Below are 14908 nucleotides of genomic sequence, written 5' to 3'. Positions count from 1 at the left end.
AATATGTAATCATATTTATGATATACATTAATTTAAACAGCCATTAATGAAAAATATGTTTAGATTTGCGACCCCGCTTTAAACCAGAGCCACATCAGACAGCCATGCTCGACGGCACCGATTCAAACCTCGACTCAAACCTCTATCCAGCCAGCGTGATTTCAGCCTGCGTCGGCTGCCCACGTGGTTGGGCAGCGTCATTCGCAATACGCCTGCGCGGACGCTGACCCCGCCCCCGTCCTCTCAGTCCCTCAGCCGCGCAGCGTCCAGCCAGAATGGCGGCTCTTTTGGAATCTCTTCTGTCCCGGAAAGTGGCTATTAGTAAGGTCGTGGACTGGCTTAAGAATACAGAGGTAGGTCTGAGACGATAAAGATCAATACGAGAGCAGTATTTGCCGTTGCCTTGCCCGTGTGAAGCGTGTTTTTATGAGATGACATAGCACGCAACCGATTGTAAACAAAACTTTTAGCTGCTGAGCTAGCGAGCCACGTTAGCAGCAGATCGAATGGACTCCAGACGAGACGCTGCGTTGCCAACTTCCCACCCATTCAAGAAAGATTTTTTTTTTTTTTTTTTTTTTTACATGAAAATGGATCATAACTTAACATAGATACTTGGTACTGTTATTATTCCTGGTTTAATTAGACGGCTGTGCAGTTTTTCCAGATGTTAGCAGCGCATTGTAAGCTAGGTCAGCCGAGTTTCTTCAGAAATGTCCTGGAGCCGGACAGCCAAACATTTACTGAGGTACTTACTATCCTGGGTGCATCTTGGATTAAACAGAGTTGATATTTAGAGTTTATACTTTTATAATTGATGTACACGTTGATAGCCACAACCCATTTTCCAACAATTTTGTCTGTCATCACAACAGGAGGATGACAAGCTGTCCTTCAGTGAACCCGGGGTGACGGTTCACAAACAGGAATTTGTCCCTTTTCTTTTAAATTTCCTGAGAGAGCAGAGCAGTCAAGCGCTCACCCATGGCCCGGCCACGCCAGCGAAGACCCCCAGCCGTCCCAGGCCCGGTTCACAGACGCAAGACAGGAAGGGTAGCAGGTCTGCTGGGGGTGGAGCAGGTTCTCGGAGTGCCAGCCGGGTCCAGCTTTTTTCTCCGGCCACGTCTGTGTCGTCTAGAACTGAGTGGAATGCTGATTGTCAATCAGGACCCCACTGTCTGAGCGGGGTCAGCCCCTTCAGCAGCCCCCCATTTTCTACATCATGCAGCACGGCCTCCAGGCCTTCAGCCTCTGAGCGCCGGCCTGGCCAGAGGATCAGTCTGGGGGACTACATTGTTTCTCCCCCCGACCTTCAGCAGAGCCCCAACTTCCAGTCACAGAAGGTTCGCAGGAAGAGTGCCGGCAGCATGGCAGGAGGGGGATCAGCGAGACACGGAGGGGCGCGTGGAGGATATCACAGCGATGAGTTTGGGCGCTGCAAGAGGTCAGCAAGAGGAGGAGGAGGGTTTGGTCGGGTAAACGAGCAGATTTCCCCTCCATTTGCAGGTCAGCTCAATCTCAGCAACTTGGAAGACTTCCCTCCTGTTGGTTCATCATCTATTTCCCCTGCGTGAGTCCTCACAACTCTGACACGTCCAATTTAACGTTGATCCAATCATCTGCAATCAAATCATCTGACAGATTTTTATTATCCTTCAGAAATTCCAAGCCATCCAGAAGAATAAACCCGACACCCGTCAGTGCAGAGCGGCCCCATTCCAAACCAAAGATCTGCTTCACATCAACCCCGTTCAGTAAAGCATCGAGCCCCCCATCAGGAGTAGAGGCACTTGAAGGGTTGATGACAGTGGGCAGTCCTCTCAGCCTGCAGGAAGAGAGGGAATTGCTGAAGAAGGAGAAGTGAGTGCACATGCAGGATTATTGTATTGAAAGATAAAAGTTGACTTTTTACTGTGCCATTTCAAGTAGTGGCGGAAATGTGTCTGTTTTTTTTGTCTGTGCTGTTTTCGCACCTGCTAAGGCGTCATTTTGCTCTTCACCTCTGCCGTTTCATGATCAGGAATTTGTTGTTTTGTAGGACAAAGCGTGCCCAGCAGGTCGTCTCTCCTCCGCCGTCCCCTCTGGACCCGTGCACGCCTACCAAGCAGAAGCTTAGGACAGAATCTAAAGTTACACCAGACCTGCAGACGGTCTGTCCTGAACCATCCGAAGTGACTTTCTCCTCAGAACTGGATCTGTTGGCGGAGCTGTACTGTACCTGCATTTCTGGTAAATGACCAAAGGATGGCGGTAGAGAGCTGAGTAGTAAAATGTTGGGGTTGAAATATTAAGTAGCACTTTGCCATCGAAACGTGTATTTACTGAATGAAACAAATAAAACAAACGTTGATAAGTCATTAAAAAAAAAAAAAAAAAAAGTCCAAACATAATGAATAAAGCTTCTGTTTGTTTGTTTGTTTTGCAGAGAACCTTGTGCCAAACATTTTCCTGGAGCTTTTCTTTGTGATGCAGTTGCTGACATCTTGGTCTCCCCACGTGCATGATGATAATGATGGACAGGAAAGTTTGTGTGCAGTAAATACAGGTGTGCAATTGTTTCTAACCTTTTAGCCCTAAAATATGAAAATATTTAGATTAATATGTACACTTTTAATTGAAACCAAGACACCCCCGATCCGTTTCACACTTTGCAGATGTTCTAGAAAGACATTACCTAAGACAAGTACACAATTGTGTGTATTTCGCGGTGAAGATTCTGGAGAATCAGTTTCAGTGAGTGTCTTTATCTTATCAGTTCAGTTCTTAATGGACCCCTCACCACTGTCGTCCCAGCGATTTATAACGCGTCCCCTTGTTTTGTCAGGTTGGTTGTTCATTTGGACAAGTGTACTCTGCGTCTGCTGGCCGAGAACGACCGCGTGGCATCGTTCTCTCCGGATCTCAGGGACCGTCTCACTCAGGCCCAGGACAGAAGCACAGCCAAGGTAATTCACGTGTATTATATAGCTAATTTATATTTTTAATAATGTATTAAAACATGTCTCCCAATACTTCATGCTGTTTTTAAGACGGTACCTGTTGTAAAGCATTTCTGTGTAGCTTGTTTTATTAATGTTTAAAAAAAAACAAAACATTTATATGTAACTTGGCTTTTGTTACTTCTCTGACCTTGTCTCTTTATCTGCTCCAGCTCTCTCCTTCAGTGTCCACGTTCATCCACTCAGTCTCATTCCAGCCTGATACTGACAACCGGTCCAACTTCGGTAGTGACAAGGCCTTCCACACCTTTAAAAAACAGAGGTACATCACTTTTTTTTTTGGTACCCTTTTAAAGTGCCGACACAATGTTTGACAATTGAAACACTTACCAGTGAATCAAACTGTCACAGTTGGATAATTTTCAAATTAAATGATAAAACTAGACTTTGTCATCACAGGTCTTTGATAAGTGGAGGAGTCATTCATTCATATTTTTTTGCTTGTTTCTCAGGGATATTTTTTATGAGGTGCTGCGAGAATGGGAGGACTTTCACAAGGAACCAGTGTGGAACTTTGATGCTGCTCTTGGAAATAGAATCAGGCATGTCCAATTAGTTATTTGCACCAGCTTTTTAATTTTACCCCGCTCGATCAGGTGTAATTAAGCATTGAAAAGTAATTTCTATCTTAACAAGAAATCATATTTATGTCTTTCCTTTTAGAGGAATGATGAGTCAGCTGACCTCTGCAGGAAACCATTCCCATTTTTCCCGTCTGTTCCTGAAGCAGCTTGTTCAGGTAGACTGGCTACTCTTCCCCCACTTTCAAAAAACATTTTTATTTTATGTCTTATGGTCTTTTACCTAAGCAGCTTTCTGACTTTCTTCCGCTCCACATGACATTATTCCTTTAAACAGAAGTGTGACACACAGTTAGTAAAATAAGGTTTTAAATCTACCTTTTTCCTCAGATGTGTAAAGGCCCCCGTCTGAACTGCTCGCCCGGGGATACTCCTGATGCCGACCTGCTAGGCATGTTGGGAGCTGATAGCCTCGGGCGTCTGAAGCGTCTTGAGGAGCGTCTCATTCAGCCTCATGGCCTTGTTGGCCCCTGCCCTCCGCCATCCTTCCCGGGTCACCAAGAGTTCTTCAGGGACTTCTTGCAGACCGCCAGCTGGTGAGACAACATAAATATCACCAATTACACCCACATCACATCAGAAATATAAAATTGACGCACCTATTTAGGGTCCAATTGCAAGTTTCGCGAAAGGTTTGGCTCGTGTTGGTGCAAAATGATTTTGATATGAGGACTGTTTCCATGATCTGACAAGTCTTGCCTATTGTTTACCAGCTGCCAGCTGAACCAGCACCTGCAAGACAGCTTGTGCCAGCAGCTCCTTCAGCTCGATGAGGTATCCATCCTGAGCCCACCTGCTTCCGTTGGGGAGGGAGAGGAGGAGGAAGATGGAGACATGGAGCAGCAGGTATAATGTCAGAGTACTACAAGTTGTTTTTTCAGGCTTTTCTGTAGGATACAAAGGATTTCAGCATGCAGTATAAACTTTTTTTTAATTTTTTTTTTTATTGTTTAACCCCTTTGTTAGGATGAGAAGCAGCGGTTCTCCTCAGTGCTGCTCCTGGCTCGTCTGCTGGCAAAGTTCCTGGGATTAATTTCCTTCCTGCCTTACCAAACATCAGCGAGACCGTCCAGGGAGATACAGGAGACGGCTATAGCCCTGCGTAGCAAGGTGAACAAAAACAATCAGGACTTTACATCAATTTTTCAGACCTCTTTTAAACAAAGGAGACGACATTTTCCTCCAGATGTGAGTTTGATCTGGTTTAGGAAACTCTAGGCAGGCATTTTATTTCATGAACATTTTTGTTCTCTTGGCCCCACAGAGTGTTCCAGTGCTGGACGTGTGCGCTGTGTTGAGTAACAGCATGAGGAGGAGGCGCACCATCCTGACGGTGCCCTGGCTGGTGGAGTTCCTCTCCATGCTGGACTACATTGGTCCTCTGCTGCTCTGCTACAGGACTGCACTGGGCACGCTGCTTCTGCTCTACAGGTTTGTCTCCATTTTCTATTCACTTATTCCATAAAACACTTAAAGTGATAGCCTCCATAAAATGCCCACTAAATATACTTTTGCTGGTGTAACAATTCAAATACAGATATGCGCCGATAATAAAAGTAATTGCCTGAAATGTCAACCAAAGCATAAATTGTATCGCTGATAAACCTCCTGCAGTGAAACACAACTAACCAGGAAAATGTTTTAGAAAATTAAAGCACCTTTTCTTTTTAATGTCCTTTGAAGCTCTTGGGAAGTTTTGATAAATATGACTTTTGTTTGCTTGTAGGAGAATGCTGCTGAGTCGAAGTGAAGAAATGTGTTACCTGAACAAGCTGATGATGGTGTCTGTATTGGGGTGGCTCTTCCAGGTGAGACGTGACGTGTCCACATTGTTTATCTTTTGTACAAAGTGGTTGACGATGGTAAGATGTAATTTAACTTGTTGTGTTGTGACTTGTGCAGATCCCAGTGATTCCCGAGGACATTTTCTTCACCAGTGAGTTTACTGCGGTGGCGAGGGTGGAGGACAGCAACACAAGTGCTGCAGGACTCGTAAGAAAAACCTTAATTCTTGTAGATGTTTGTCCATAAACATCTGTCCATTTTTATTCATATGGAGGTTTTTCCTCATTTTTTTCTAGGATTGTATTCCTCTGGTAGATCAGCAGCTTCTCTACACATGTTGCCCATTTCTTGGTGAGTAGAAATGTGTAAATTTTGTATGTCTTCTCCGTGACTCGGGGTGCATTTTTTTTTAATATATTTGATATTTTTCACATGTCTATTTTATTGTAGTATTTGTTAATAAGAAGCTGGAGAACATGGATCATATTCGGTCAATATGTGTCCACCGCAAACGAGCTAGGGTACAGTGAACATGCTCCTCTGTAAGCTGTGAACTATTTCTCCGCCTTGTTTTTATCCGTTCAGGGGAGTTTCGTAAGCTTCTAGCTGCCTTTGTGTCTGGAAGCGCAGCAAAGAGTGGAGGAATTATCCGCAAGATTACTCCCACTTCTGCTGAGCTCAAGGACGCGCCAAGCGCTAACAGGTCGCAGCAGAAACTACAGGCGAGTCTACGAGCATTGTTCTTAACACATATTTGAAATGGCATTGAGCCGCCCGCGTCTGATGAGTTAAACCAATCGCTTCAACGTGACAGGTGGATCTGGAGCAGGCCTTCTTTCACAACCAGCCCCCGTCGCTGCGCCGCACCGTGGAGTTCGTGGCTGAGCGGGTCGGATCCAACGCTGTCAAGCATATGAAGTTAGTGTCGCAGGGCAGACGGGGTGTTCGGATCCCATAACTACACATAAGGAGTTGTGGATTTACAGATTTTCAAGTCAATGATTTCCAAATTAAGTGTAACATTCACACTCCTTTTTTTTTTTTTTTTTTTTTTTTTTTTTTTTTTACTTTGGCCAGCCTTCCACCAAATTGTCTTTTAAAATTGAAAAGGACTTTTACAATAATGTGTAATCAGCCTGGAACTTTGGTTGGTTGCCTCCCTAAGAGGCTTGAGACTTTTTCAACAGCCTGACTTTACCTGCAGCTGGTGTGAGTTTGGATGTATTTTATAGACGTGTGCATGAAGCCCATTTTCAGCATCACCAGAACTGAAGTATAGATTATGCATGTGATTTTTTTTTTTTTTTTTCCCCCTCAAAATTATTTATATGTACAAATGTGTTATTTATGTGTGAATCCTCACCAGAGCGACGTTGGTGAGCGAGTTGGTGGAGCACGGGGAGAAGATGCTGAGAGACGGGATGGCGTTGTCAAACTCAAATGCATCAAAACTGAATGACTCCATCTGTGCTCAGCTGTGTGAGGCAGGCTTGGAGGCCTTGGCAAGAGCCACCAGGTACAACAGCTTCTTACACAAGTACCTTGTTGTTTTCCTGTCGTCCTGTTCTACGTGTATGAGTGAATGGGCATTGATTGTTTGGGGGGGAGGGGGGGAATCCCTTTTTAACTTCTGTTTGACAATCTCTTTTTTTTAAATTTTTTTTATTTTTTTTTAATTTTTTATCCTAACCTATCATGCCCAGATTTTGTTGTGAGAAGAGCCCTGAAGCCATACGAACACTGCTCCCCGATGAGACCTCCCCAACCGTGAGTTCAAGAGAAACGACTTCTTGTCAAAATAAACAGAGCAAACCAAGTAGAGCAAAAGAAACAGATCCAGATTTGTGGATGGGCAGAAAGAACTCCACAATAAGTTTTTGCAGGATTCGTGTGTTGTTGCATGATTATAACTTAGAGTATTGATTTTCTGTTGTAGGTCCTGACCACATCAGAAAACATCACCAAACGTCTCGCGACAGAAAAAGCCTGCAGCTGGCTTTCTGCCAACATCACAGGTAGCCGGTTAAAACACCAGACTTATAGTTATGCATATTTTACCTTGTTAAATAATAAAATACAGTCTGTCTTACCATTTTATAGCACGGGGTGCGGGCTTTTAAATTTGGAGTGTTTTACCTGCCTTCACGTTCACTTTCTTTATTTTTACCACGTCTTTCAGCGTGTTGTTTAAAAATTCAACTTTGTTGAGATTTGCAAGCAATTAGATGTTGCTTGTTATTTGCTTTCCATAAATGTAGGTTATAATTTAAAATCAGTCATAATGTTATTACTATAGTAAAGAAGTATGTGTGTCATGCAACTTTAACATCGAGGTACCCATCCAACTTTGTTCTCCTGATTTTGATACCTGATCTTGACTATTTTTTTGGAAGGTAACACGGTGGCATGCATTGCTGCAAATGAATGAAACACTGAATTCTATTTAAAGTTGTATTTTTGCAGACTTTTTTTTTTTGCTCTAAATAAACTGTAAAAAAAACCCCACTAAAACACGCAAAAAACACTAGTGTGATCCTTTAATGGACTGAATCTTATTCCTCCCAGTGGTGCCGTGATCATGTTGCAGAACATAATCTCCATTGTAGATGAGAAGAAGAAGAAAAAAAAAAAGAAACGCCTCCCTTGAGGAGATCCGTCTCATTTCTTTTCTGTTTTCACGGTTTAGCTCTGGTGAGGCGGGAGTGGAAGAGCAGGTATGATCGAGTGATGAAGGCTCTGAGTAGCCCCGCGGCTCCAGACTCTGCTGATGTGGACAGAGCCGTGGTGGAACTGGAGCAGTCGACGACTCCCAAGAGGAAACAAGGAAGCGAGAGTGAGAGAGTGACGTCGTGCCCTCCGCACTGCAAACACGGCGCTTCACTGCCCTCAGACGTCCTCGTTGAGATCAAGGTATTCAATTTAACCGGATTTTATTCATTAATCAGCACTCTGCTACAGCTGAACAGCGATTACCTGTAATTTCAGTGTTAAAGTTTCAGTCGGGCAAAAATGGACCGTTTGGTTCAATTTAATTTTCTCCTTTTATGAGTTGCAGTGTTTCATTTTCCATCGTCTGTACAGCCGAGTGTTAAATCAGCACTTTGCTTGATCCAAATATTGGAAACCTCTCGCTGAAGAACAAGTGAATAATATCTGTCTGAACTTGTGGGATTTTATTTTTTAATGCAGGAGCTGCTGAGCGTCGCTGTCGGCCCCAGGACCGATGAGGAGCTGCCGACCGGCTCTCAGATCAAAACTGTGCTGCAGAGAGTGGGAGGCACGTTGGCCTGCAGAAAGGTACACGAGAAAGACACGAGTGTGAGAAAGCAACACTTGTCCAGATTTTTGCCAGTATTCATTACACTCTCTTAAAAAAAAATATGATTTCTTCATTTAGTTCTTGACTGTGATGTCCGAGCAGTTGCTTCTCAGCTCTACTGTCCTGCTGGCCTGCAAACTGGGTAAGAGAAGGCAGTGAGCGTTGAGCTTTTTATTGTTGGGAGATCGCCTCTCTGTGACGCGTGCCACATGCCACATTTTGTTATTTGTTTTCTGTCGATTGTTTTTAACAACTCGAGTCCCAGAAGTGCCTCATGAATAAATGTCCCGTGCCGCTCAAATGCAAACATTTATGAAGCGTAACCTCACGGAGAGCCCGCTGTGTGTGTGTGTGTGTGTGTGTGTGTGTGTGTGTGTGTGTGTGTGTGTGTGTGTGTGTGTGTGTGTGTGTGTGTGTGTGCGCGTGTGCGCGTGTGCGCGTGTGTGTGCGCGTGTGTGCAGTGTCGGCGGAGCTGCTTCTGTGGGGGTGCGGCGGGGCGGCCGTGGTTCCCGGTTCAGGGTCAGAGCCTCCTGTCACGGCTCTGCTGGAGCAGCTTGCTGAGCTGTGGAAGAGCGACTGTTGTTCCTCCGCCCCCGTCCACCTGCTCTTCACCCCGCTCACCGTCACTGCTGTGCTGAAGGCCAGCGACACCGAGGTACGCCGACCGCCGCTGCTATGGCGGATACAGAAGTGTTAATCGCGCTGCGGTGACTTTCACCTTCCTCACTTGGATAGATCGAGGCTTTAAATCAACAGGTGTGCACATGGCATTTTGTTAAAAGCTGAAGCGAAACGCAGCCCTGTCCACGTGGCATGGGAACTGTGTCTTCTGTGTACAAATCATGATATATGACACTTGGGCAGCTATTTGTCACTCTTTAAAAACAGATACAACGTCATTACGTCATTTTTGTTTTTTGTTTTTGCTAGATTTAATTGAGACTCATTTCTCCTAAATCTCTTTATTTCCTTCTATTTCACTTGATTTTTTTTTTTCCAAATCCAGATATTTTAAATGTTTTTAATAAAATGAAACATGAAAAGAGGGTAGAGACAAGACACAAAGGAAATGCGGCAAAAGTCCCTGCCTTGAATTGAACCATTCGGCCTCCATCATGCTCCAATTTTTCACCTTTTATTGTTTTTGGCTTCTTTGTTCAGTTCTGTCTCGCCTAGATCTTTGATGACATTTCCGTTAGTTCTAACCTTTTCTATAACCTTTAATTTTTTTGTGACCGGGTAGTTTTGAACCTTTCCGAATCCGTTTCTTTGTCTTTTCAGAGGAAGAACTACCTGTTCCTGGTTAGAAAGCTGGTTGACAGAGGAGTACTGAGTGAGGAAGAGGTCATATCTCATTGGAAGAAGCTAACAGACCTGGCCTTACCAGCGGTGAGGGTTCACTGCAGTGATGTCATCATGTATTTCTCAGGAATTATGTCTTTTACTCGATATTTGACTGTTTTGACTCTTTCCTCTCTTTTTTTTTCTCTCATTTCAGCAGCTGATAGAGAATTTTCAGCTGCAGTCACCGAGCATAAAACCCTCCTCGCCTCTGGCTGAGTTGCAAAGCCACATGGACATGCTGCAGGTCTCACATCAGACAGTAGAGGGAGCTACATGACAATAATAACAATACTACCCAGTATTTCAAGCACCTTTTGTGTGATCCCCACCACAGCGTGTTATCTGACAGCCTGACGTTCAAGGATGACTTCCATTCTGGACGACTTCTTGTTCTCTACCATTTTCCAGTTTTTTTTTTGTGTTTTTTTTGTCACCACAGTCTATCAAAGCTGTTTAAGAGTCGGTCTTTGCAAATCTCAGACATGTCTTCTTCACCTGTGAAGTGAGAACAGCCCGACACGACTCCCTCTGCTCTTAAGCTAAGGTGTCAGGGAGAACCAGAAAGGCCTGTCAGCCAGGGGTGGTGGCCAGGGACCACACTGTCTCTCATCTCGCATCCAGGGGAACCTTCCTGCAAGCAAACCCGGTTAGAAGATTGAGTCTTAAGGGAAATACCAGCAGATCAAGCATATCAACAGTCAAAACCGTAGCAGATTATTTGCAACAAAAAAAAAAGCAGAAGGCCCAGCATCAAGATGGCTACTTTTGCAAATCTAAATTTGTGTCGTATAAAATGTACAACACATACATCCAGACTGAAAATGTTGTTGTTGTTTGTTTTTTTTTGTCAAGTTTTAGACCCACCAGAGAAAATCAATATCTTTATCTCAGTACTGCACTTTCACACACTGCCTTTGACCACATAACTAGTGACTGCATGTTTATTTCATGAATGCAGGACTGCATTCGTGATCGTTTTTGTTCATGTTGAACGAGCGCCATATTCCCTCGCTGCTTTTAAAATGAAATATTTTTTATGTTGCCTCAAAATAAAAAGTTTCATGAGGAATAAAGATGCATTCAGGTCTACTTGTATTTTGTCACGTTTTGCAATGAATAACAGATTCCGTTTTATGGTGGAGAAAGGAAATATAGCTTCTGTCAAAAACAATCCTCAAATCAGATGATTTATTTAGTTAGAAAAGCGTTCAAACTTTACCCCCGGTTTTAACACTTTAAACGGCGGAATTTAAATAATAAAAAGCACGTAAGAAGATTTAAATATGTCTCAAAGGGAGGCGTATCCAGCAGCATCTCCCTCCCCTCCCCTCCCCTCCCGTTTCTGTCCGGGCAGGAAGTTTCAGTTCTCCGTTGAGAGTTTTGCCGAAGAGTCGCGGCGGCGGCGGATCTACGACCAACCGAGCAGAAAGATGGCTTGAGCGGCTTCGCCCCAACTTGAGCCAAGTAATATGCAAACAAGAACCAACTACGCTCACATGAGAAACATTACTTGACACCAACTTCCCGACTCGGTCGACCGCAGAGTTGCGTGTGAAACCATCGCCAGACATCATGGCAAACGTTAAAGTTGCCGTACGAGTCCGTCCTCTGAGCGCAAGGTGAGTTCACGTTCACTAAATTGCATCTCCTGGCTGATATAAAGCTGACGTTGATGTTAAATAAATAGACACAAGCCGGTCAACTTTATTCACGTTGGAAGTGTTACCGGGTGTTGCCAGCTATTATGGGATACGCTGCTGCTCCGCGCTCGTATTAAACACAACAATGCGCTTCTCGTGTTAACGTTTTGTAGTTTCACTATTGTTCCGTTTTGCGAGTCCAAACAGAAAGAAGCCGTCGCGTTTGCCGGTTAGCGAGATAAAACATGGCAGTGGTTCAAACATGTGGTGCACATGGTTAAAAAAAAATGACAACTGTGGCTGTCAGTGCTGTTGACTGACTAAAGCACACTGTGTGTGTGAGTGTGTATGTGTGTGTGTGTGTGTGTGAGCAATGTACAAAGAATTGGAGCCACGTTAGGTTTAAAGTATCAAAATGCAGCCATTTCTCTCCACACAACCTACCATGGATCTCGATGGGGTTTACACTGAGAGATTATTGGGATGTATTTCCCATGAATCAGTGAATCGACAGGGAATTAATCATCCACTATTTTTTGATTAATAATAAAGTGTTCGTTTTGAATCTTTTATTTAGTGGGGAAAAAAAAAAAAACCCCGCTGAAATTGATTCTTCTTTCTTTTGAGGCGATTATTTTCTGGGACCTTTTTAGTCTTTTTGAATAATAAACTGATCATCTTTTGGTTGTGGACTATTGGTTGAAGCAAAACAGGATATGTTTTGCTGTACCCAGAGAAACAAGATTATTCACAATTCAAGGATCAAACATCTCATCAAACATCTCATTTGGAAAATAATCGACCGATTAATAGATAATGACAATAACCATCAGTTAAAGCCGTATCCATCACTGCTAGTGGGACAAAACAAGCCATTTGAAAATGTCACCTCAGGTAACCAGTTTTCAGTTGCAGCCATAAAAAAATAATTTTATTCCATTATGTCTGATATCAATCTTATATTGTCTCAGCCTTCAGTTGAATTACCAGTATTATGAATAATGTTTACGTTGAGTGAAATAGCCAAGTTAAAGCTTCATCTTTTTAATGACTACCATCAAATGGAAACCTTGCGCATCATTATACAGAGTTCTCCTCCAATCAGCCTGGCATGTTTGATATCTTTGGAAACTTTTTAGTTTTTTTTGCGATGAGATTTTAAGTAGCTCTTAAGAAGTTACTTTCATAAGACTGAACAAGGCAAATACGATAGAGTGAATGAATGCTTGGTTTACTTTTGCCTGTTCTCATTGTTTAGTCAGAGGCTTTTATGGAAAAAAAAACGTTTCTCCCTCATTTTACAGTGCTGTGAAATCTGTTGAAGTAAGCAAAGAAACACTGAGAGGTTGTAAAGTTGCTTTGCTCCACTGGAGCACCCCTTTACATTAACAGGCAAATTGCTGCAGCATGTTGGGTAACAAGTCTTTGGGGTTCTGGAGGTATAGTGCATAGCAGTTCTGTAGTGATGCACTGAATTACTTTGAACTCCTGCGGGATGTTTTGCAGGGTTGAAGGCCACTACAGTACCGTAACAATGCTTTATGCAGGCTATGAAAGGCTGAACAATGATTCTTTCAAATGGTCTTCCTGGTATTTTGCATCACAAAAGATTGTCTTGTATCTAATGTTCACTGTCATGCAAATCTGTCTCAAAACGATATATAGTTTTGACATCCTCACTGTCCTCTGCTCTTTTCTACGTTTTTAAATGAAGGATGTATTTCCTTCCGCTATATATTTGAATAAGAGCCTGCTGTGTTACAGAGATAACATTAACAACAGTCTGGTCAGCTGCATTCTCGTTTGGCCAGGCATAGATGTGTGTTGCTCTTTGTTTTAGCTGACCAGTAGGATTCAATGGGTTCCCCCCTGAGAATTTGGGCAGCATCTCGCATGTGCAAGAAACACGTCAGTCGAACTGTGAAATTAGTTGTCTTAAGTTTGTTTCAAAACGCATTTCTATGAGTTTTTTACTATTTTCCAGCCCCAACCTCCTCTCCTCTGAGCGAGTTAGAGCCCGGGATTGAAGGTTGGTGGTTTTGGGTTGGGCGACTGCTGGTGTTGGCAAAATGAGTCCCACGTGGCGAAGCCCCGGGGGGGGGGGGGGGCTGACGATTACAGCAGCCTCCTCGTCCGCCCCTCACCCACCGCAGAGAGAGTTTGCACTACAGGCGGTGTTCGCCATCATTATCGCTCCTGGAGATCGAAATTCTCCCCGCTCCCATGTTGTGATTGCCTCCAGTTCCGCATGTGTTGCATCAGATGTGCTCGGTCCAGCTGCTGAAGCACACAGAGCTGAGTTGACCTTGTTTTACAGGCGTGCGAGGACCCACGTCGGTCCTGATTATGCACACACAACAGTCGTGCACTCTCTGGACTTTGTGGAAGCAGCACAAGCTGCCTCATCACGGAAAGTCTCGGGAGAGCATGACGGCCTGTTTTCATTTGAATCCGCAACTGGTCAGTGGTACTCTTGTGTGGCGATTTCATGGATCGCATGCAGACACACACAAAGATGCATTGTGTGAACTGTCATGTGATGGCCTCAAGTCAAGTGGAACCAGCCTAAATCTCTCCGGACACCCTCCCAATTAGATCAGGTGCAGCAAAAGAGGACGTTTAAACCAATTTGAAACAGTATGGAGGGTGATAATACAGTAGCTGAATCTAAAGGGAAATTTTTGTTAAAGCTGTCCCGTTTGCATTTGGAGTGGGAGACACTGATCAATACTGATGGCGTCCCTTAGATCTGGTTCTCTAGTGGAAGCGCGTGTTAATGTTGTCTCCCAACTGGTTTCTCCCTTTTTTTTTTTTTTATCAGCACTCATCGCATTCACTTACACGTAATATTCAGAGCTGACTGATGCTAAGCCGATCGTTTTCCTCTTTTCTTGCTCACAGGGAGAGTGCGGACGGAGGAAAGCTCGCAGTTCAAGTGGAGGATAAGTTTTTGAGGATTCGAAATGTGAAGGTGAGTTTTCCCTGCATGCAGGCACCTTATATTGACGATATTTGTGTGTCTGGGTGAATTGGGAGCAGCACGTAGAGGGTTATCTATCACAGAAACAGGATGTTTACAGCCTCGGATCAGCCTTTTCCTGCTTGATGTTGCTGTTGTTTATTATGTATTGCACACACACACACACACACACACACACACACACACACACACACACACACACACACACACACAGATTGAGAAACCCTTCCTGTCAAATACATGCAGCCTGACACTCGGCA

The 14908-nt window shown here is 43.9% G+C and overlaps 2 protein-coding genes across 3 annotated transcripts in view; both read left to right on the top strand.

The window, feature by feature from the left end:
* Positions 1-270: 270 nt before the first annotated feature.
* Positions 271-11101, top strand: cdan1 (codanin 1). Its single transcript, XM_069152707.1, has 28 exons — positions 271-353; positions 876-1570; positions 1660-1860; positions 2039-2229; positions 2426-2545; positions 2655-2733; positions 2825-2945; positions 3152-3261; positions 3452-3541; positions 3663-3738; positions 3911-4116; positions 4294-4426; positions 4547-4690; positions 4845-5011; positions 5307-5388; positions 5483-5572; positions 5662-5716; positions 5951-6087; positions 6180-6283; positions 6732-6881; positions 7069-7132; positions 7302-7380; positions 8052-8275; positions 8555-8662; positions 8763-8826; positions 9146-9339; positions 9966-10073; positions 10183-11101. Exons 1-28 carry the CDS (start codon positions 276-278, stop codon positions 10303-10305), a joined length of 3993 nt encoding a protein of 1330 aa, XP_069008808.1. The 5' UTR covers positions 271-275; the 3' UTR covers positions 10306-11101.
* Positions 11102-11411: 310 nt separating this feature from the next.
* stard9 (StAR-related lipid transfer (START) domain containing 9) overlaps positions 11412-14908 on the top strand; it is a 38287-nt gene continuing 34790 nt past the window's right edge. For both annotated transcript variants that reach the window (XM_069152706.1, XM_069152705.1), the window contains exons 1-2: positions 11412-11647; positions 14570-14639. In XM_069152706.1, the coding sequence (XP_069008807.1) occupies positions 11601-11647; positions 14570-14639 (117 nt within the window). In that variant the 5' untranslated portion in view covers positions 11412-11600. The remainder of the gene's footprint in view (positions 11648-14569; positions 14640-14908) is intronic.

The sequence above is a fragment of the Embiotoca jacksoni genome, unplaced genomic scaffold (genome assembly GCF_022577435.1).
Source record: "Embiotoca jacksoni isolate LCO1_2020_lvr unplaced genomic scaffold, fEmbJac1.0.p SCAF_18, whole genome shotgun sequence".
Taxonomy (NCBI): domain Eukaryota; kingdom Metazoa; phylum Chordata; class Actinopteri; family Embiotocidae; genus Embiotoca; species Embiotoca jacksoni.
This window is presented reverse-complemented; position numbering and strand designations above follow the sequence as displayed.